At 51.5% G+C, this 19,804-nt stretch overlaps 7 protein-coding genes across 7 annotated transcripts; 4 read left to right on the top strand and 3 right to left on the bottom strand.

Moving 5' to 3' along the window:
* Positions 1-4,351: 4,351 nt before the first annotated feature.
* On the top strand, positions 4,352-5,377 carry NCS54_00911400 (PKS-ER domain-containing protein; the record flags this gene model as incomplete). The annotated part of the gene is made up of 1 exon (XM_053154469.1): positions 4,352-5,377. The coding sequence occupies one exon, from the start codon at positions 4,352-4,354 to the stop codon at positions 5,375-5,377; it is 1,026 nt and encodes a 341-aa protein (XP_053010444.1).
* Positions 5,378-5,940: 563 nt separating this feature from the next.
* NCS54_00911300 (Xylosidase/arabinosidase) lies at positions 5,941-7,564 on the top strand (the record flags this gene model as incomplete). The annotated part of the gene is made up of 2 exons (XM_053154468.1): positions 5,941-6,100; positions 6,162-7,564. 2 exons carry the CDS (start codon positions 5,941-5,943, stop codon positions 7,562-7,564), a joined length of 1,563 nt encoding a protein of 520 aa, XP_053010443.1.
* A 77-nt stretch (positions 7,565-7,641) lies between these two features.
* NCS54_00911200 (Zn(2)-C6 fungal-type domain-containing protein) lies at positions 7,642-9,462 on the bottom strand (the record flags this gene model as incomplete). Its single annotated transcript, XM_053154467.1, has 2 exons — positions 7,642-9,327; positions 9,403-9,462. The coding sequence occupies 2 exons, from the start codon at positions 9,460-9,462 to the stop codon at positions 7,642-7,644; spliced, it is 1,746 nt and encodes a 581-aa protein (XP_053010442.1).
* Positions 9,463-9,986: 524 nt separating this feature from the next.
* On the top strand, positions 9,987-11,674 carry NCS54_00911100 (Putative beta-glucosidase; the record flags this gene model as incomplete). Its single annotated transcript, XM_053154466.1, has 4 exons — positions 9,987-10,535; positions 10,619-10,905; positions 10,999-11,492; positions 11,550-11,674. 4 exons carry the CDS (start codon positions 9,987-9,989, stop codon positions 11,672-11,674), a joined length of 1,455 nt encoding a protein of 484 aa, XP_053010441.1.
* An 845-nt stretch (positions 11,675-12,519) lies between these two features.
* NCS54_00911000 (Beta-xylanase) lies at positions 12,520-13,536 on the bottom strand (the record flags this gene model as incomplete). The annotated part of the gene is made up of 1 exon (XM_053154465.1): positions 12,520-13,536. One exon carries the CDS (start codon positions 13,534-13,536, stop codon positions 12,520-12,522), a length of 1,017 nt encoding a protein of 338 aa, XP_053010440.1.
* A 1,060-nt stretch (positions 13,537-14,596) lies between these two features.
* Positions 14,597-17,363, top strand: NCS54_00910900 (Beta-glucosidase; the record flags this gene model as incomplete). Its single annotated transcript, XM_053154464.1, has 4 exons — positions 14,597-14,827; positions 14,882-15,860; positions 15,922-16,595; positions 16,656-17,363. The coding sequence occupies 4 exons, from the start codon at positions 14,597-14,599 to the stop codon at positions 17,361-17,363; spliced, it is 2,592 nt and encodes an 863-aa protein (XP_053010439.1).
* Positions 17,364-17,915: 552 nt separating this feature from the next.
* On the bottom strand, positions 17,916-19,631 carry NCS54_00910800 (MFS domain-containing protein; the record flags this gene model as incomplete). Its single annotated transcript, XM_053154463.1, has 4 exons — positions 17,916-18,634; positions 18,693-19,011; positions 19,062-19,378; positions 19,445-19,631. 4 exons carry the CDS (start codon positions 19,629-19,631, stop codon positions 17,916-17,918), a joined length of 1,542 nt encoding a protein of 513 aa, XP_053010438.1.
* Between the last annotated feature and the right edge of the window lie 173 nt (positions 19,632-19,804).

The following is a 19,804-nucleotide window of genomic DNA, read 5'->3' as shown; positions in this document are numbered from 1 at the left end:
CGGGAACCAAGGGGGCTCAAATTCCCCAGGCTCCATTGGAACCATTTACGCGGTTTAAGCTTAACCTAGCGCCTGGATGGAAATTGCAGGTCAATTGTTGACCTCTTTGAACATGTTTCGTACGATTCAAGTCAAATCTGATACCCGCTATGCGGCTCATGCCTCTTGGTACATAAAGACGAGGGTTGCCATCCTTCCAAGAGGATGCGGAAACGCGGCTTGATCTTGGTCCAGCAGTCCCTACAAACATGGATCTTGTTCCTTCTCCGTCACTACCCCACAAGCCAAGAAAGATATCATTTCCCAAGCTGACACAGCTGCTTATCACAGTGGGCTGTGAAGTTTGGCGAAAGTTTATTTTTCTCACGCTCCTTGGCTGGCTGGGTCGATTATTGTACGTGTTTCTGCCCGGTCACTGGCTGGGCTTTGTCTGACTGCCCTTTCGTGCAAGGCAATGAGGAAGATTACGTCTCGAGATAGGCCAAGTAACGATGGCTCTACACATATCGCGTCTCGTGTTGGACGTGCTTCATCATGTGATGCCCAAACGGCTCACAAATGAAGAATGCATCCGGGTAAGCTAGAGGTTCAACCATGAGTAGTGTCAACTGGATAAGCAGAAACGCCAAAATTCGTCTCCAAATACAATTGTTGAGGGCTGTACAACAATTGCTGCACAATGTAGCCATTAACGGACGGCTTGGGACGCTTATGTCACGCACGGAAAGATATGGTAACAATGCTTTACGATACGCCCGGTTTTCACAACCAAGGTGCCTCATCTAACGGCTAGAAAGAGCACCTTGGACGATAGTTCAACGAAAAGTGAAAGCTAACCTTGGACTACTTCCAGCAGGAGACATCTACGCAAGCCAGTGTGTGCGAAACATGCACGTGATCCATCACAGCATGAAGGAATAGCTTAAAGGAGGAAGTTGGTTTTGTGCACTCTCGACTCAATTCAACGGTAGATCTGGGTGACCACGCAACAGAGCAATGAGACCAAAGCTGCGACTACTAAATCATCACACACAAGCATCTCTTCCTCACTCCCAGGGCCAGCCCCAGGTGGCAACGAAAAGAACAAAAAGATACGCCTGTCAGACGTCCATCAACACCCACCCCAACCGCGCGCCCGAAGGCAAGACCGCAATCAGGGTCGAGATCATCAAGAGAAAACACTCTCTATACAGCAGCCGTTCAAGACGGCCACCGCCCTCCTTGCGGAGGGATCGAGAGGACGAAAGGTATTCACTCTAGGGTGTCGAGGATATACATTCATCAACCAGGGTGGGATCTGTGGCTCTTTTGGAGAACCAAGAGAAGGTCGAATACTATAGAAATGATTCTCTGAAGTATTGTCGACATGAAGAAGAAAGGAAAAAAAAGTCTAAAAGTTGGGAGGAGAGACGAACTTTTATAGAGGACGAGGTGGACCGGACTGCCCTTTCTCACCGCCTAAAAGTTTTCGACCTCATTTCGCCTCCAGCCCCCGAATTTTGGAACGGCCCGAAAGGTCTCTCAAGCTACTGATGTCTTGGCCGCCCACTTCCCGGCACTAAGTCTTCCAGGTGCCTCACCCTATAGTCATGATGCATTCAAAGATTAATGCATCGAGATGTTCTCTACGCATGATGGCAACATAGGATACTGTATTGTTTTGATGTTGATGAGACTTTGCTTGCCATCCATGAGCCGCCACATCATCCCGTTGCATCACCACTGATCTGAGCCACAAACGCTCATCTGGCTCTTAAAATCATCAATCACTGCCGCTCTTAGGAACAATTGTCTTGTCAAACTTGAGAGCAATAACCTAACACAGTACCCACGTCATAGGCTGCAAAACTCAACTCTGGCCCACCAAGTAATCTCGTTAATAATGAAGAACCCCGTAATCAGAGTTTTTCGTGGGACTCCAGCCTCTATGTCCGGATATGGATGCCGGCCGGTGTCTGATATTGTGACAAAAACTCTAAAGAGCATGATAGTTGGCCCAGTCTTTGTGGAAACAGACTCAAACGTGCCAAGTCCGCCCTCAACGTAAAGTCGAGAAAGCCGGTGATAGCCTCTGCAGCGGCTGTTTCTGTGTCAATGGTGGAGACCGCTGGCACGCGACCTGACTCGATCCCACCATTGTAGCACAAAACGACGCGACAACGGCCCCGTTTCAGGATCGCGGCTCCGGCCGAGATGGAGGAAGAGCCAAGCATCAAAGTCTCCGTTCATCCCTTATCAAGATAAGAATCTCTTGGCCGTTATCCGAGACGCGACTTTCAACACGCGTTTCAGTTTCTCAACCGTTTACCCATTTGCTCCACGTAAAAAACGTCCTGTGAGCCGTCATTTCCTGCATAAACCTGCCTAGGACCCAACTCGAAAATTCTCGGAAATCTTTGTTCGCAATAAGTGCATCCGGGAAATGGCCAATTGTGCTTGATCGCAGCCATATTCATATCCTTGATTCACACATATTGCAAGGTTCTAGACAAAACATACCTTCCTGAGAACTGACTACCTATGATCTCTGGCGATTTCTACCCCAAAACGCGGCCCGGAAGCCATTTTGGTGTTTCAGTTGAGCGTTAATGGTTCTCTGGGAGTAGGTGATGTTAGTATCATGTGTTGTGATGAGGATGGCAGTTCTGTTCTCAACTAAAGAAAGATACCAAGCGAGATATTCGACTCAGTTGGTATCTGGAGTGAACACACGCTAGACGGCGATGAGGGAGCTCAATCGTGACGATGGTAGGCATCTATACGAGCATGGCGGGCTACTCATCTCAACTGCCATGTGGCTGTCGATGGAAATGTACCGTCAATTCGACCGCAGCCGTCTACTAATAACAGGAGATCACGATGATTTGTTAGTTCCCTTGGATGAGAATGACGGTGGGGCTTCCAAGTAAAATTCTGAGGCCCATTTACTACAGAACACAATTACTCGTGGCCCCCTTGTGGCACTCTACATCACATTGTTCTACGCGTCACTTCCAAGGACAATGCGCATTATGGCATTACCGGATTTCTCTCTCTCTCCTTTTCTTTCTTTCTTTTTTTTTTTTTTTTTTCCCTTCGCGGCGCAGTGTTTGCTTGCCTTTGACTTGGCCGTTGAATGAGACGTCGAACCTGCCAAGTTCAACTTGGTTGGGCAATGGTATGAGAGGTTGACTACGAGCCGCTATTAGTCTAGATGCAGTTGATACTTAAGATTTTGCTATGCATAACATAGTAGAGTCTCACATGTATTTGAACCTGGGACAAGGCTTGTGATGGTATGGTCTGGCACGTCGTGGCTAACAAATGGGTTCAGCTCGAATTTCTGTTGACTACTCCCACCATAGGACGAAACAGTACTTAAAAGAAGTAGGAATCCTAGAATAGTATGCCAACTTGAGATCATAATTAGATTACTATTTTATCATTTTTATTGCGTCTTTCTAGCTACGTTTAGAGAATAATTGCTGGTATGATTTGGCCTCCCCCTCCCCATGCACCTGTTGCTTCTGCAAAAGTTCCAAGATTTGGGGGCCAAGTCGTTGCGCGGATGAGCCACAGCTATGCATGGGACCTTTGAAAGAATTGTAAGAATGTGATACCTCGCTTGATTGAGGTTGATCGGGCCATGTTCCAGACCCCCAACTCAATCGTTCACTACAACCAAAACACTCGTCCCTCTTCTACTCGGGCTTCGAGATATGTCTTTTCTGTTCCATTTTCATGCGGAATAATATCATTCGGTACTTTAATTTGGCCAAAAAAAGAGCACAATCGATATAGATTGTGTTTCATTGACTGTTTAATAATCTTGATGCATCCTCGGGGCCCGAGGGTTGACCTTTCCGAATGCAGAGACATAGACATACAGTGACTGACATGCTTCCACATAATGAGGCCAACTGGATGCATGAACCTCGACATTGATACGTCATTGGGCGAGATATGAACTCGGAAACGATACGACTGACTTGCTGACTGCAGCCTGCAGGTGTAGGGCTGACCCCCCTGTCTCGGGGAATGCCAAGACCCCGAGCCACCAATTGGACGCTTGCATCGCCAATATTTATCCGTCCTTTGTTATCACCATCCAGTTGCAACTATGGCGTTCTTGGTAAGCTGGGTCGAAACGGTCTCTCTTGTGATTCTGATGTGATTATGAAGCTGCAATTCAACATCGCGACAGTGATGATCTGATCACGTCAGCTAGGCGAGGAAAGAATATATAAGTCAGTTGGTCGTCTGCAATCATTTCCACTTCATCATCAGTTCAAACAACACTTACAAGCAACACAACACAACACAACTTTCACCAACACTTACCTTTTACATTTACACACTTCACCTACAAACCATGCCTCATCTCGCCGCGGTCCAACCAGCCCCTAAGGCCCCCTTTGAGGTCAAGGAGATTGAAACCCCTCAGCCTGGACCTCATGAGCTCCTCATCAAGAACGAAGCCATTGCGATCCAGCCTATCGATGCCAAGATAGCCAGGGTCGCAATGCTGCCAATTCCATACCCAGCCATTCTCGGTAGTTCCTTCGCTGGAACTGTCACTGCTGTCGGCTCCGAGGTCACCGGCTTTGCTGTCGGTGACAAGGTCGTCGCGGCCAAGACTGCCGGGGCGACCGAGAACAAGAACAGCGCTTTTCAGAGATATGTCATCTCTAGCGCCGTCACTACTACCAAGCTGCCAAGCGATGCCTCTCTGGATACTGCCGTTCGCCTGGTGGGTAACCTGGCTACTGTTCCTGCTCTGTTCCAAGCCACTCTGAAGTTGGCGAGGCCAGACCCTACCACTTCGGCACAGCCCCAAGGCAAGAAGGTCTTGATCTACGGAGGAACTTCCAGCATTGGTAGTCTCTCGGTCCAGTACCTCAAGCAAGCTGGATACGACGTCGTCACAACCACCTCACCCCACCACGAGGCCTTCGTCTCCCATCTCGGTGCGTCCCAAGTCATCGACCACACCCAAGATTCCGAGACCACCGTCAAGGCTCTAATCGCAGCGGGTCCTTACGATGTCGTCGTTGATACCATCTCAACTGCCCAGACTGTCAAGCTCCTGGCGGACGTTCTTGCAGCGCAAGGAGGCGGCAACGTTTACGCGCTCCAGCCTCCGTTTGCCCCCGAGACCCTTCCTGACGGTGTCTCGCGCGTCTTTGAGGGCTGGTCTCTGCTGCTGGCCAAAGAAGAACATGCTGAGTTGCTCAAGTGGACCTTTGATACCTATTTCCTTCAAGCTCTCGCAAAGGGCAGTCTGATTTCTGTTCCCCCAAGGGAGATTGCTGGTGGGCTCGCTGGATTGGACAATGCGCTAGACATCCTGATCAAGGGTGTTAGCAGCGAGAAGTTGGTTGTTGACCCTTGGGAGTAGGAGTCTGAGGCGTGGTAGCACTGATATCCACGTTTCTCTTTCAGTAGATAGCATTGATAAGAAGGAAGACTGTTTTAAATTCGGTTGAACTCAATGTATTCACTGGGAATGATTGCTTAATTGTGCTGATAACTGTATATCTGTGACCGGGTAGCCTTAATCTACCATTGTTTACCTACCTATGCAGATTGACTTAGACCCCCTCCTGTGACCGCCGCGGAGGGTCTTGCTAACTCATCGAATAGTGTGCCCGACTTCTATTTCTCCGAGAGAGTTCCGCTACTTTATAATGCTCTATTATAGAACTAAAACTGCACTACGATAGCCACCCTGGATAGTGCGGGATGGACATGGATGTCAAGTCCGAAGCCCTCGGGGCAACTGTGGATCCTGTTGCCACCAGTTCTACCGAGGCGAGCAGTAATGCCGATATGGACGAGATATCACCACGCTTGGCACGGCAGAGACTCGTGCCGGTATAAGAAGGACGTACGTATTCTCATGTTAGTCCATTCATCGTTCTACTAATCATCGACTTGGGGAATTCAAACCAAGCCTTTATCATGGAGCGGATTCTTGTCAATCCTGTTGTTCCCGGGTTCGCCCCTGATCCTTCTATTGTTTACGTGGACGGCACCTATTTTCTTGTCAACTCGAGCTTTCACATTTTCCCCGGCTTGCCGATATATGCCTCAAGAGACTTGAGAGAGTGGAAGCACATTGGTACGTTTTCCGACTTCAGGTCTTTATTCTGTAGACCTTTCCTGCTAACAACCGTCTCAAGGCAATGCGTTTAACAGGCCTGGGCAGTTGAGTCTTCAACAGTCTGTGACCAAGATCGTCGGCCCCGAGGATCCAGACGAGAGGGTCTGTGCCGAAGGTGGTCTCTACGCTCCTACGATCCGATACCACCAGGGAACATTTTATGTTGTGTGCACCAATGTTGTACATACACTGTCTCAGGCGCCGACCGAGAGCGAACATCACAACTTCATACTATCGACAACCGACATCTGGGCCAATGAATGGAGCGACCCTGTATTCTATGATTTCGATGCCATCGATACTAGCCTATTCTGGGATGATGATGGCCGGGTCTATGTGATTGGGGCGTCTGGTCCGCCGCCAGAGACCACAATTCGCCAATTCGAGATTGACCTCGACACCGGCAAGAAGCTGTCTGAGGAGAAGTTGCTCTGGGAGGGTATCACCAAGGTATACCCTGAGGGTCCCCATATGTATAAGAAGGATGGATGGTATTATCTTCTTATTGCCGAGGGTGGCTGCTTTGCCGACCATCACACTATAATGGCTAGGTCGCGGGACATTTGGGGGCCGTATGAACCAAACGCGGCCAACCCGGTTCTGGGCAAGACGGATCAAGAAGGGTATATCCAATACACGGGCCATGGGGACCTTTTTCAACATCCCTCCGGCCAATGGTACTTTCTGTGCCTGGGCGTGAGGAAGAACAATGGCCGTTTCATCATGGGGCGCGAATCTTTCCTCACCACAGCTACCTGGCCCAATGGCAAATATCCAGTCATTGACAAGGTTGAACTGGATGTTTCGCTTCCCATGACACGGGACCTTTCTTTCCAGTGGCCCGTCCGGCGGCGCCCAGATGTCGCTCTCGTCCATATCCGCGACCCTATCGTCGAGAACTACGAGTACGATGGAAACAGCCTCATCTTGAAAGCTAGCAAAGCGGACCTTCTGAACCCGGAGGCACCGGTGACGTTTATCGGAAAACGCCAAAGACACCTGCATGGCTCGGCTTCGGCGACATTAGGGCCCCTCGACCAGCTGGCTACGGGCGGCTCCAGTCTCAGGACTGGGCTATGCTACTACAAGGACGAACATCGCTTCATACGCATATTCCTAGATTTCGACTTAATGGAGGTTGTTCTGGAGATTATCAACGGCGCTAGGTCCATCGAACGAAGGTCATCCCGGAGCCTGAACGTAGGCAAGGGCGTGAAGACGACATTTGGCATTAACTACACCGAACTAGGTTTTACGTTCTGGTTCTCCGTTGACGGTGCAGCGACAAAAGAGGAGCTCGGAAGGATAGACAGTCTGGAAATGACAGGGCATGACTTCGTGGGGCCTATCATCGGCATGTACGCCGTCAGCGACAGCGAGGTCAAGGTGCGGTACTCTGATTTTCAGGTGGAGGACATGTGAAGCTTCTTGTAGCTAGAAATCGATTTGTTGTCCCAGTACGTCTGATGCCTTGGAGTCCAAACGTACCAACATGTCAATCAAGCGCATGGCACATTGATTCGCCTGGGACTTGACGACATGACTCTCTGTATTGTGTGCCAGTTCAAGCAGAAGGCTCCCGACTCTTCTGATCTTCTCAACCTAAGACCCACGACCTCGTGTAAGCGCGTGTTGGTGCAATGAGACTCCTCGGGTCCACTTACGCAATGCTCTCCTTCGGCCTGGAGATGTAGAAACGGGACGCTCTCAAGGGCATTTAGGAAATCCTGGGCCTGCTCTATCTGCCTCATGGCCAGCGTCAAGGGGTCCGCGCTGAGGCCGATAACCTCGGTCGTTTTGCACTGGATGGCTGAGTGTAGTACTAGAACCTTTATTATGTGAAGTGTGATGAGATAGCTGGTCCGTTGCCGCTGCAAGACTTGGAACATGTATTTGTCTACGTCTTGATTCATGTCGGGGGACGATTCAGCGGGTGATCGGAACAAGACTGGGAGGTTGTTGGTCAGAGTGATCATCTCAAAGTATGCTTCCGACAACTGTGTGATGCTCTCGCGACATGCCATCATGCCGTTGAATGCGTCTGACACCTTACTAGAGAGCGATTCCATGCCTTGAATGACCCGGGCGGCCATGGCCCACAGCCGACAAATGACGTGGAACCCCTCAGCAAGACGGTCTTCTATCCCGGCATCGCTTGACTCCCCTCCAGGGTCAAAGAGTGGCACAGGGCTTGACGAATGCGCCTTTATGGTGAGTCCCCCCTCAAATAGAGTCTCGTGAATCGTCACCGGACGGCCCTTCATTACCAAGGCCGTCTTGTCGCACACGTACAGCTGCCAGAAGGCGTTTCGTAGGAGTGTCTCCTCAAGCGCGTCTCGTCCCTCGAGTGCGCTCTCATGGTAGAGGCCCATTCTCATCGCAATGAGACCCGCCTCGCTCAAGATATGAAAGGCAACTCCATGAGTCCCTGAAGCAGTCTGTATGGCCGACGACAGAAATAGCCGGATGCTGAGGGATGACGAGTTGGGGTGCTCGAGATCGTAATCCTCATAGATCCTTAGCGTGTCTCGCGCCGCTCGGAGGAATAGAGGGGCAGTGAGGTACTTGCTGGGCAGGAGAGACTCGGGGACGACGTATGTTACGGCTGCGCATAGGGCTATGAGAAGGGTAATGCTCCTGAGCGCCTCGATCCGCTCCCGCTCTGTGTCAGCGGCAAAGCAGCGCAAGACGCGTTCGTAGTCGTCTGCGGGGCTGTCTCCATCTGAGAGCGGGATGAAGAAACGGTGAACCGTTGCACGGACTGTGGCCTCATGACAGACGGGGGTTGATCCGAAGACATATCGGGTATACAGGAGGATACAGTCGTTTGCGATTGACGCTGCTGTCTGAGACGGAGTGGCAGCTAGGAGCCCCGCCAGGAGGCCGAGATGGACGCTGGCAGCAGTCTCGGTCTGGGTTTCTGGCGTTTCGATAAGGGGGTTGGCAGTGACGGTGCTGGACAGCGGACTGTCGGAAGTTGGGCACGAGGGAGCATTCGTCTCGGCGAGGGGCGCTGGGCTCTCGGCTCCTCGGGATGAGTGGGTGTCTGGAGAGGCTGAGCAACGAGGCACTTGAGGGTGAGCGTCTTGCCATTTGACCGGCTTTGGACCACGTTTCTTGGGAGGTGAGTATTGACAAGTCGTCTTTGCTATGTCGCAGTTTCGGCACGTTGTGAAGCCATCGCACTGTCGATTCCCCAGGCGTCAGTTAGCAGAAGGGTTGGCTTATCTGTGGAGAAAGCCCGGATCGGCATTACTTACCTTGACTTTACGGCGACGGCACAATCTACAAGCCTGTCTTGAAGCCTGCCTTGAAGCCATTGAGTTGCTACGACATGGCGGTGAAGTGTGATGAAGAGCAGAGCAGAGTCTAGCTCGGGCAAATAACTAAGGCGTCGCGCTTATATCCACCGAGGATGAGCCTCGTTTAGGTGATCGTATTTCGGGATTCGTTCTCTGAGGAACCCACAAATTCCCCGAATCGCCACAGGCCCACAGCCAAGGATCTAGCGTGCGGGGTTAGGTGCAGTAGTAAGAGAACCTTTGCACAGAGGCGGGCCACGGTGGACGGACTCCTCGACTCCTACAGGAGGCGGCGAAACATTTGGACATCGGCTAATTGTGACGGGCCCAGAAGCCGTGGGATCTGTGAAGTGCATCATGACGCATCCCCGAGTCGAAAGGGTAGACCTCAGGGTTTGATAAGAAGAGTTGCCTGTGGAGGACATTGTCATTATATAGAGGGACCAAGTTCTCCTTTCAAACGCATCGAAAACTACGGCTCATTTCAACTTGAAGCATTCGAGCACAACTCCAAAATACAACTGCAAGCACACAAACTCGTCATGGCGTTCTCTGGAGTTGCACCGCCCAAGAGTCTTCCCTCGGACTTTGAGTGGGGGTTTGCCACGGCCGCCTATCAGATTGAAGGTGGTGCCAACGAAGGCGGCAAGGGCCCTTCCATCTGGGACGTCTTCACCCACCTGGAACCATCCCGTACTCATGGGGCTACCGGCGATGTTGCTTGTGACCATTACCACCGATACGAAGAGGATTTCGACCTTCTCGTCAAGTACGGCGCCAAGGCATACCGCTTCTCCTTGGCATGGTCGCGCATCATTCCGCTCGGCGGACGAAATGACCCAGTCAACGAGGATGGCATTGCCTTTTACAACAAGCTCATAGACGCCCTGCTTGCTAGGGGTATCACGCCTTGGGTCACTCTCTACCACTGGGACCTGCCGCAGGGACTCCAAGACCGATATGGCGGTTGGCTGAATATCGAGGAGTCTCAAAAGGACTTTGAGCGGTACGCGGGCGTGTGCTATGAGCGCTTTGGCGATCGTGTGAAGAACTGGATCACAGTGAACGAGCCGTGGGTCGTTTCCATTCATGTAAGCAGAGAGGACTCCTATCAGCCGTTTCTTCACTCGAGGACGGCCTGACATGTAGCATTGAGGGGCTTACACAGTTGTAGGGATTCTCGCATGGCAACGACGCTCCCGGACGAAGTACCACTAACAAAGCCTGCACCGAGGGCGACTCGACAACCGAGCCTTGGATCGTTGGGCACTCCCTCATCCTAGCGCATGCCGCAGCGGCGAGACTGTACAACAAAGAATTCAAGTCGAAGCAAGGAGGCCAAATCGGTATATCCATCAGTGGCGACTATTTTGAGCCTTGGGATCCCGAGGATCCTAAAGATAACGAAGCGGCCGAGAGGAGGATGCAGTTTTGGCACGGCTGGTTTGCCAGCCCTATGGTGTGAGTGGCCCTCGGAGGACGGCCAAGGGCAGAACCCCAGGACCGGTTCCCTCAGTGCAGCACAAGTCTGCTAACATGACGCCCACGTTCAAGGCTTGCACAGGATTATCCAGAGGTCATGCGAGAGCAACTCGGAACCCGCCTACCGGCCTTCACGGAAGCCGATTTCGCCCTGTTGCGCGAGGCTGAGCTTGACTTCTACGCCATGAACTACTATACGTCCCAATTCGCGCGACACCGCACCACTCCGGCGCCTGCTGAGGACTACAAAGGAAACGTCGATGACTGCCCGGAGAACAAGGCCGGCGTCCCCATCGGTGACCTGAGCGGCATATTCTGGCTGCGCTCTGCGCCCCAGGGGTTCCGAAAGCACCTCAACAGGACTTACCACCTGTATAGGAAGCCTATTTACGTCACCGAAAACGGCTGCCCCTGTCCTGGCGAGGATAAGATGACCAAGGCAGAGTCTGTGAAGGACGAGTTTCGTCAGCGATACTTTGCGGACCACTTTGATGCCATTGTTGGGGCGATAGAGGATGGCGTAGAGGTGAAGGGCTATTTTGCCTGGTCGTTGATGGACAACTTGGGTAAGTTATCCCGCCTGATAATCTCAACCTTACTTTTGAAACTGACTGCGATCCTAGAATGGTCCGAGGGGTACGGTCCCAGGTTCGGGGTGACCTATACAGACTATGATACACTTGAGAGGACGCCCAAGGAGTCGGCCTTGGTGCTTCGAGGCATGATCGATGAGAGGACGAAGGCCTAGGTTACTGATTAGCAAGCATGATGGAGCCTAGATCACATATATGTAGAAGTACAAACTTTTACATTCCGTCTTTATCAACACAAGAGGGAGCCTTCTCTTGGTTGTGGTACTTTTTGACATTGGGCTTTAATGCTAGCATGTGTGGCTAATGGCCTATTTCGAAGGTATCACAAAGTTCGCCAAAAGAGGGAACCTCTTAACGGGGCTTCCTATATATGGGCATCCGTGAAATTGAATCTATTGGCGAGCCTAGGTTCGAGACGTAGTACTATATCTCATGTTTTGACGCATCTTGTAAAAATTCGAATTAGACTTTCCATCATCTCTATGAATACAATGTTTATTAAAAAAGTCCACGTGTCTCATGTCACTCGAACTGCTTAAATAGCCTGTAGCGGTAATGGTCTTTATAGTTAGAACTTAGGTTCGCTCCTGAGCTCGAGACATAGCGTCAGAGGGTTATTGTAGTGACCACCAAGTAGTTGTGAATATGTTTTCAACATTGAGCGATTTACGAAAAAAAGGGCTTGGTATAAGAATTAGTAAAGAACACAATTCTATCACGTTGCGACCTACATGCAGTTACATAGTTGACAAATGGCACAAGGTTTAGTGAAGCAAGAGGATAAAAATATGGCAAAAAGTAGGTATATATACAATAAAAATCTTCGGTAGGTTTGACCCAGAAGAAGTAGAATTCATGTTTCAGCTGCGGGATCCATGATGTCAGACGTAGCAGCTTTATCAATTGCATTTCGAGGTTGATTGGCTTTACGCCAACTTAGCTGAACCCTTGGAAGGCGACTGCAAAAACCTGAAACCGAAGTCTCGATACCTCTTAGCGCCTAAGGCTTGCTGACAAAGTTCTTCAGGGCGGCATGGGTAGCGAAGAATGCGCCCTTGGGCTTGTAGTCCTCGTCAAACATGAGAGGCTTCGCGCCTGGCAGCCAGGTGTAAGCATGGTTATCCGTGAAGCCCCAGAAGCTGATGTCAGTGATGCCTGCATCCAAAGCCTCGGTCATGACGGCGCCGTAGATTTCGGTCTGGAGGGTGGTGTTGAGGGTGTGGACATCCATCTCAGCAATTGTCACCTCCAATCCGAGCGCCTTGTACGAGTTGACCATTTCCGTCAGTACACCCGGTTCTGGGGCAACTTCAGTGATGTGCATCTGGAGGGCTACTCCGTCAATCGGGACGCCCTCCGATACGAGGCGAGTGACTAGTTCGAGGAGTGCCTGTCGCTTGGCCGGGAGCACCTCGACAAGATTCTCGTTGAAGAACAACTTGGCATCTGGATCTGCTGCTCGGGCAATGCGGAAGGCCTCGTCGATGTAGCTGGGGCCGAGAAGCCTGTAGAAGGTGCTGTTGGTTTCCAGAACGGTGCCCTGTGTTTCTAGGGCTTCAGTGACGACGTCCCAACGATCCACCTTGCCGTCGTAGCGATGCATGACTGCCTCGAAGTGAGCCGTCATGGCAGCACGAAGCTCTGCGGGCGTGGTTATGGCGTCGACGTAACCAGGGTTGCAGCAGCCCGAGATGAGGCCATGTCCCTTGACGACCATGTTGTTGTCCTCGGCGAAGGCAACGAGGCGGTCAATCTTTGTCCAGTCGTAATGTCCTTGGGTCGGGTTGAGGAACGCCCACTTGCCCTCATTTTCGGGAGACAGGCTGTTGAACTGCTCGGCAAGGATGGCGGAGAACCTAGGATCATCCAAATAGGCTGGGTTGATGGCACCAGACCCGATGAGAATATCTTTTTTCGCAGCCTCCTCCCTCAGGGAGGTAGTTCTGTTGCATAGGGGGGCCGTACAGGCTGCTCGGACGGCGGCGAGAAGACCCAGGATGAGAGTGGTGGTTTTCATTGTGTCTGGTTGTTGAACAGTTGATTGTCTTGTTGGTAACTCATTGCAGGTTGCGAATGACCGGCTTTTGAAGTATTCTCAAGGGCCAGGAGAGAATCGACAACGGGGCTGCGTCATGGCCTATCGTTGTCCAAGTCCTGGAAGTAATTAACGCCAAGTACCGAGGGGACAAGAGCGAGGAACGAGAACGAGAGTGGCCAATGGGAGCGCTAAACGAGAACCATAAACGAGAACGAAGGAGGAAAAGGCTACGGAGCGCTACTACGTGCTAAAGCTTAATAGATGGACCTGGGTCTCATGGGACCGTGAGACAGATAGAACATGGTAGTAACTAGTAAACAAGATGAGTTCACCTGTAATTTGCAAAATCCTGGGGTAGGTATGCCGGAGCTGTAGCTGTGACCCGAGCCGTCGGATTAGGTGCATAAGGCTAATCACTCTGTTTGGCGGAACCTTGATCCCGTTTGTCTTGGAATCACTTGCTTGCAGAATTAGTCTCGGTACTGTAGGTGTTGCCACCTCGCCATGTAGGTAGGCCATGCCCGGGGTCACATTGTTTGTTTGAATTTTGCCGGTGCGGTCAAGACCCCGGGTGCCCCTGCTCGGACTCGTTTATTTGACCGAACTAATCGGAGGCTCCAGAACCTCGGGCAAACTACCCTCCACTACGGCCCCGGCTTGGAGCCTACACGTTGTACTTGACCGTCCTGCAAGTATCGGCTCAGGTAGTCGTATGGATGATGCAGTGACTCTTCTTCGGCCGCGGCAGAATTGAGGGGCTTTTTTGAGACCACTGAGCTCAGCCTCGGTAATCCGCAGTGAGAATGACGCCTCGAATAGGTGACCAGAAGCAGCTCTGCGAGTTAAGCCGAGCTCTTGGGTGGATTGGGACACGACAATGAATGCGGGCATTGTTGTCCCGTAGCAGCGAACCGGTATTTTGAGGCTCCGATACTATTTCTCAACCAGAGACTCTGTATCTAATAGTCATCCTGTCCAGCAAATTAAACGACCCGAACAGTGCAGATTTCCCACGACTCTTTCTTTATTGAGCCTCACCATGTCTCCGTCTCTTAACGTAGACCAACTTCTGAGCGAACTTACGCTTGAGGAGAAGGTCGAGCTCCTCTCGGGCCGAGATACCTGGTCGACCCATCCTGTGGAACGTCTCAATATCCCATCCATCACGGTCCGTTACTTCCAAGATTCATGTTCGGATGTTTTGCTGACCATCGCCCTAAAGACAACAGATGGGCCACATGGAGCTCGAGGCACTTCCTTTTTCAACGGTGTAAGTTGCCCCCTTGCCCATAACCTTGGAATACCTTTTGCTGACCCTGACTAGCCTCGAGGTGTCCTGCTTCCCTCGGCAACGGCGATGGGGGCAACCTTTGACACAAAGTTGATGCGACACGTCGGCAACATGCTGGCCGCCGAGACGAAGGAGAAAGGCTGTCAGGTTCTGCTCGCGCCGACAGTCTGTCTTCAGCGATCGCCACTTATCGGTCGTGGGTTTGAAGCCTTTGGCGAAGATCCGATCCTTAGCGGCCTCATGGCTTCGGAATACATCAATGGTGTTCAGGGGGACGGGGTCGCCGTCTCCCTCAAGCACTATGCGGCGCACGACCAGTCTTCTGAATCCTTGGAAGATGGAGTTCGTGCTTCTGCGAGGACTTTACGCGAGACCCATCTTCTACCCTTCCAGTTAGCCGTCAAGCACGCCAATCCATGGTCAATCATGAGTTCATATCACAGGATCAATGGTACCCTTACTTCAGAAGATCCATGGCTAAACACACAGCTTCTGCGCCAGGAATGGGGATGGAATGGCCTACTTATGAGCGACTGGTTTGGTACTTATAGTACTGCAGAAGCGATCAATGCTGGCCTGGATCTGGAGATGCCAGGCCCTACACGGTGGAGAGGAGAGCTTCTGCATTGGTCTATCAGGTGCCGCAAGGTGAAGAAATCTACATTGGATGAGCGAATTCGAAATTTGCTGCACCTAGTGAACAAGGTGCGGCCAGCCCTTGATTACCAGAAGCAGGGCGACAAGACGCAGTTCGGGGATACCCCTAAGAAGCGGGAGCTATGTCGAGAGGTGGCCCGCAGCTCTGTAGTTCTCCTTAAGAACGATTACAACACACTGCCCCTCGACCCATCCGCGCAGCAAACGTACGGCCTGATCGGTCCCGGCTTCGCGAACCCTGCCATCAGTGGTGGTGGTTCGGCTGACCTTATTCCGTACTACGTCTGCAAGCCGCTGGAAGCTATTCAACAAATCGTCGGCAAAGAACGAATCAAGACGGCAGTTGGTTGTTATTGTGAGCTTGATCCAAGCCATCTCTCCTTGAAGCCATTCCACTAACCTTTGAATCCAAACAGCCCATCTCTTCACACCCCTCCTGTCCGAGAACATCACCATCCCAGCAACCCAAGAGGCAGGATATGAGCTGCGCTGGTATGGGGAAGACCCGGAAGCTAATCCTGAAGTCAAACCGCTTCACTCTTCGACCACGACCCAAGCCCAGATGTACTTTGCAGACAATCTTCCCTCTAACGTCCCTGGGGCATACTGGCTTCGTGTCAACACAACATGGAAGGCACCAAAAACTGCGACCATGAAGTTTGGCCTCTGCGTGCTAGGCAAGGGACGCCTCTATATCGATGGCAGACAGGTCGTCGATCTTTGGACCAGTCACCCAGAGAAGACGCTCCAGACACCCATGTTTAACAGCGCAAGCATGGAGGTCACAGCTGAGCTGGAGGCCGAGGCGGGAAACACCTACCAGATTTCTGTTCTCCTCAAAAATGAAGGTATCGCGGCTGGCTGTGGGGCTCTAAACGCTGGTGGCCTCCGGATCGGGTGCTGCGAGAAGATTGACCCAGCCGCGGCGCTTGCTGAGGCAGTTGAGTTAGCAAGACAGGTTGATGTTCCAGTTGTCATTGCCGGTCTAAATGCCGACTACGAGAGTGAGGCGGTGGACAGAAAGGACCTCAGGCTACCTCCTGGCGTCGACGAGTTAATCGAGAGGGTTGCGAAAGTGAATCCTAGAACTGTGAGTTGGCCGAGTCACCCTGGCTTGACAAATGTCTCTTGCTTACCTACGCCCCGACAGATTATCGTCAACCAGTCCGGCTGTCCTGTAACGATGCCTTGGTTGAAGTGTGTACCGACCCTAATCCATGCCTGGTTTGGAGGTCAGGAAACAGGAAACGGCATCGCCGATGTGCTCTTTGGTCGCTATAACCCCAGTGGTCGTTTATCAGTCACATTCCCCCGTCGTTTAGAAGACACCCCGGCCTTTCTCAGTTACGGCAAGGGACTTCGGGAGATGTACTACGGTGAGGGCGTATTCATCGGGTATAGGTACTACGAGAAGCTCCAGAGCCATCCACTTTTCTACTTTGGCTACGGGCTATCCTACACAACATTTGAGTACTCCAACCTGCAGGCCCCGGCCAGAGTCGACCTGGGAGATCAAGGGGACGGAGTCTTTGTGGTGTCGGTTGATGTCACCAACACGGGTGATAGAGACGGCCATGAGATTGTCCAGGTGTACATATCTGATGTGGAGTGCGCCGCCCTGCGGCCACGCAAGGAGCTTAAGGGGTTCGCCAAGATATGGGTGGCAGAGGGCATGACGACCACGGCCGAGATTCGCCTGAATAAGTACGCTTTGTCACATTGGGATGAGGAGGAGGAGAAGTGGCATGCCGAGAGGGGGGTTTTCAAGGTCATCATCTCGCGAAGCGCGGATCCTAGAGACGAAGTTTTGGACAGGGATTTTGAACTAGAGAAAAGCTTGTACTGGACAGGAGTGTAGGTGTCTGGCATCAGGCTGGATGGTGTTGGCTGAAGGGTTTCATCAATAAACATAGTGTATCGTAGATATGACCATATCTCGCTCCAACTGTGTCTCAGAACCACTGTGTTAGCATTGGGATACGATGCTATAATGTGTTGATAATGTGTTGTTTATTATAGTTGAAGCCCGGCCCTTGATGGGTTAACTGAGCCAGAAGATCGTGTCTCAGAGCCCTAGCATTTATGCAACCAGAGTACGAAGAAGATGCATCTTGATTAACTTGTCGAGAAACTGTTTGAACAACAAGAAACTTGCAGAACTTTAAATCCATAGGATATTGTACATGGTCGCCGTAAAGCATGATTCCTGTTCACATCAACTCCCTCTATCTCGGCTGGATGTCATTGCTAAAATTAAGAGTGTAGGAAAAAGAGACTATTAAACACCATAACAAAGGACAAAGATATCAGCAATTGACGGCGTCAAGGTTCAATACCCTATAGCTGGGCGTCTAAATATCGATGAATCCGTATATAGACAAGGCTAAAGGACTATCTCGAGATAACAACATTACTCCTTGCCATTCGTCGCGGTCTTCTCCACAATCTCAGTAAGCCCCTCACTCTTCAGCTCATATGCCCTGTCAAGTGCATGTTTACCATCGAAAACCTGGCTGACCTCTTCGAGCGATAAACCTCGCGTCTCAGGATAGGTGAAGTAGATAATGGCCAGCCACAACACCAGGGCGCAAACGAAGACAATGTAATACTTCCAACGAAGAGCTTCAAGTGCTACTGGATTAGCAAAACCATTGAAAATTCCGCTGCAGAACTGCGCCAGGTTAAAGATGGTGAGGCCTTTGGCACGGAGCGTGTATGGCAGCACCTCGAGTAAATAGGCGATGGGCAAAGGGTTCATGGCGAAGTTGTAAAAGGCGTAGAAGACGAATACCATGACCACTACTCCGATGCCAAGGCCTTTGTTGCCTGCCTCTGTCTGTTGATTGCGCGCTGCAAGGATAGTCCAAATGATGAAGGCAAATAGCATGCCGATGTTAGACGTAAGCAGCAAGAACCGCCTGCCGAGACGCTCGACGAGAAGGGCTGAGCCGCAAGCAACGGCCCAGTTGAAAAGCTGTAGACCGCCATTGATGAGGTTCTGAGTTTCGGGGTCGGTGATGCCGATGTCGGTGAGAACGAGAGCAATATACGACGAGATGAGCTGGTTACCGCACCACTGGATGATGAAGCCGAAGCTGGCAACGACGAACAGCCGATGACGGTTTCCCCCTGCCAGTGGTCAGCATAGTCTCCCAGACTTGAATGAGCATGATGACATGGGACCTACTGGTTCGGAAGAATTGGAGGTAAGACACTGACTCGCTTGAGCGCTCAAACTCGATGGCGCCGGCGATCTGGGCGACCTGGAGCAGTACGAGCTCAGTAGGCTCCTCGGTCCCGCTGTGGTATTTGCAAAGAATCTTGGTAGCCTCAGGCGTCCGGTCGTTAGCAATGAGCCACCTGGGACTCTCGGGCACAAAATAGATCAACAGCAGCTGGATGATGGAGACGGCAGCTTGCAGAAGCGAGGGGATCCTCCAGCTCCAGTCACTCGATAACTTGAAGGTGCCATACGTGGACCAAGCAGCAACGATGGCCCCCACGTACTACCACATGGTTAGATCATGGAGCTTTGAATGCGTGACGGCTTGCTCACCCAAGTAGTATTGTAGAGGGAGGTCATGATGGATCGATGCGAGGGATACGCCAGCTCTCCGAGGAGCGGAGGGGCAGCGGTTGAGACAAAACCTGAGCCGAGGCCGATGCAGAAGCGACCGCCGATGAACATGCCAAGTTTAGAAGCACACCCCTGAATCACTGCGCCGACGATGATGATGATGGACCCGAGAAAAATGGGGTGTCTTCGTCCGTACTTGTCGGCCATCCAGGGAGCAATAGGCAAAGAGACCACGCCACCGATAACCTGCATGTTGACCATGAGGCCGAGCATGGAACCTCGAGGGTGGTTGAAGTCTGTCAATCCAATCGCGGTTAGCCCTCAGCAACTCGGAGTACAACACAGGCGGGCTGAAAACTGACATTCTTGCCAATGTTCGAGGGTTTGAAGGCCATTGAGATTGCTGCCGTCGAATCCTCCTACGTAACTCGTGAGGAACGGAATCATGAGGAGCAAGTTGAGTTTGATCAAGTGTGGCACATGCCACCATGATTTTTTGGTGCAGAGAGCGTACAGCCGCAGCTCGTCGTGTTCAACGGCGGGAGCCATTTTGCAACTGCTTCACGAGTTGAAAGGTTAAAGAGAAGATGTGTGTGATGAAATGCAGTGAGAGTCGACAGATTGGTGAATTGCAGATGGGTTGTTCAAGGTCGGAGAAGGGGATAAATATTTATAAGTCCCCGCCTTGACTCGCGGCTATGAACCCTGGCATGATGGTAGTC

Source organism: Fusarium falciforme, chromosome 7 (genome assembly GCF_026873545.1).
Source record: "Fusarium falciforme chromosome 7, complete sequence".
In the NCBI taxonomy this organism is placed as follows: Eukaryota; Fungi; Ascomycota; class Sordariomycetes; order Hypocreales; family Nectriaceae; genus Fusarium; species Fusarium falciforme.
The sequence above is the reverse complement of the archived record's forward strand: the minus strand, read 5'-3'. Positions and strand labels throughout refer to the sequence as shown.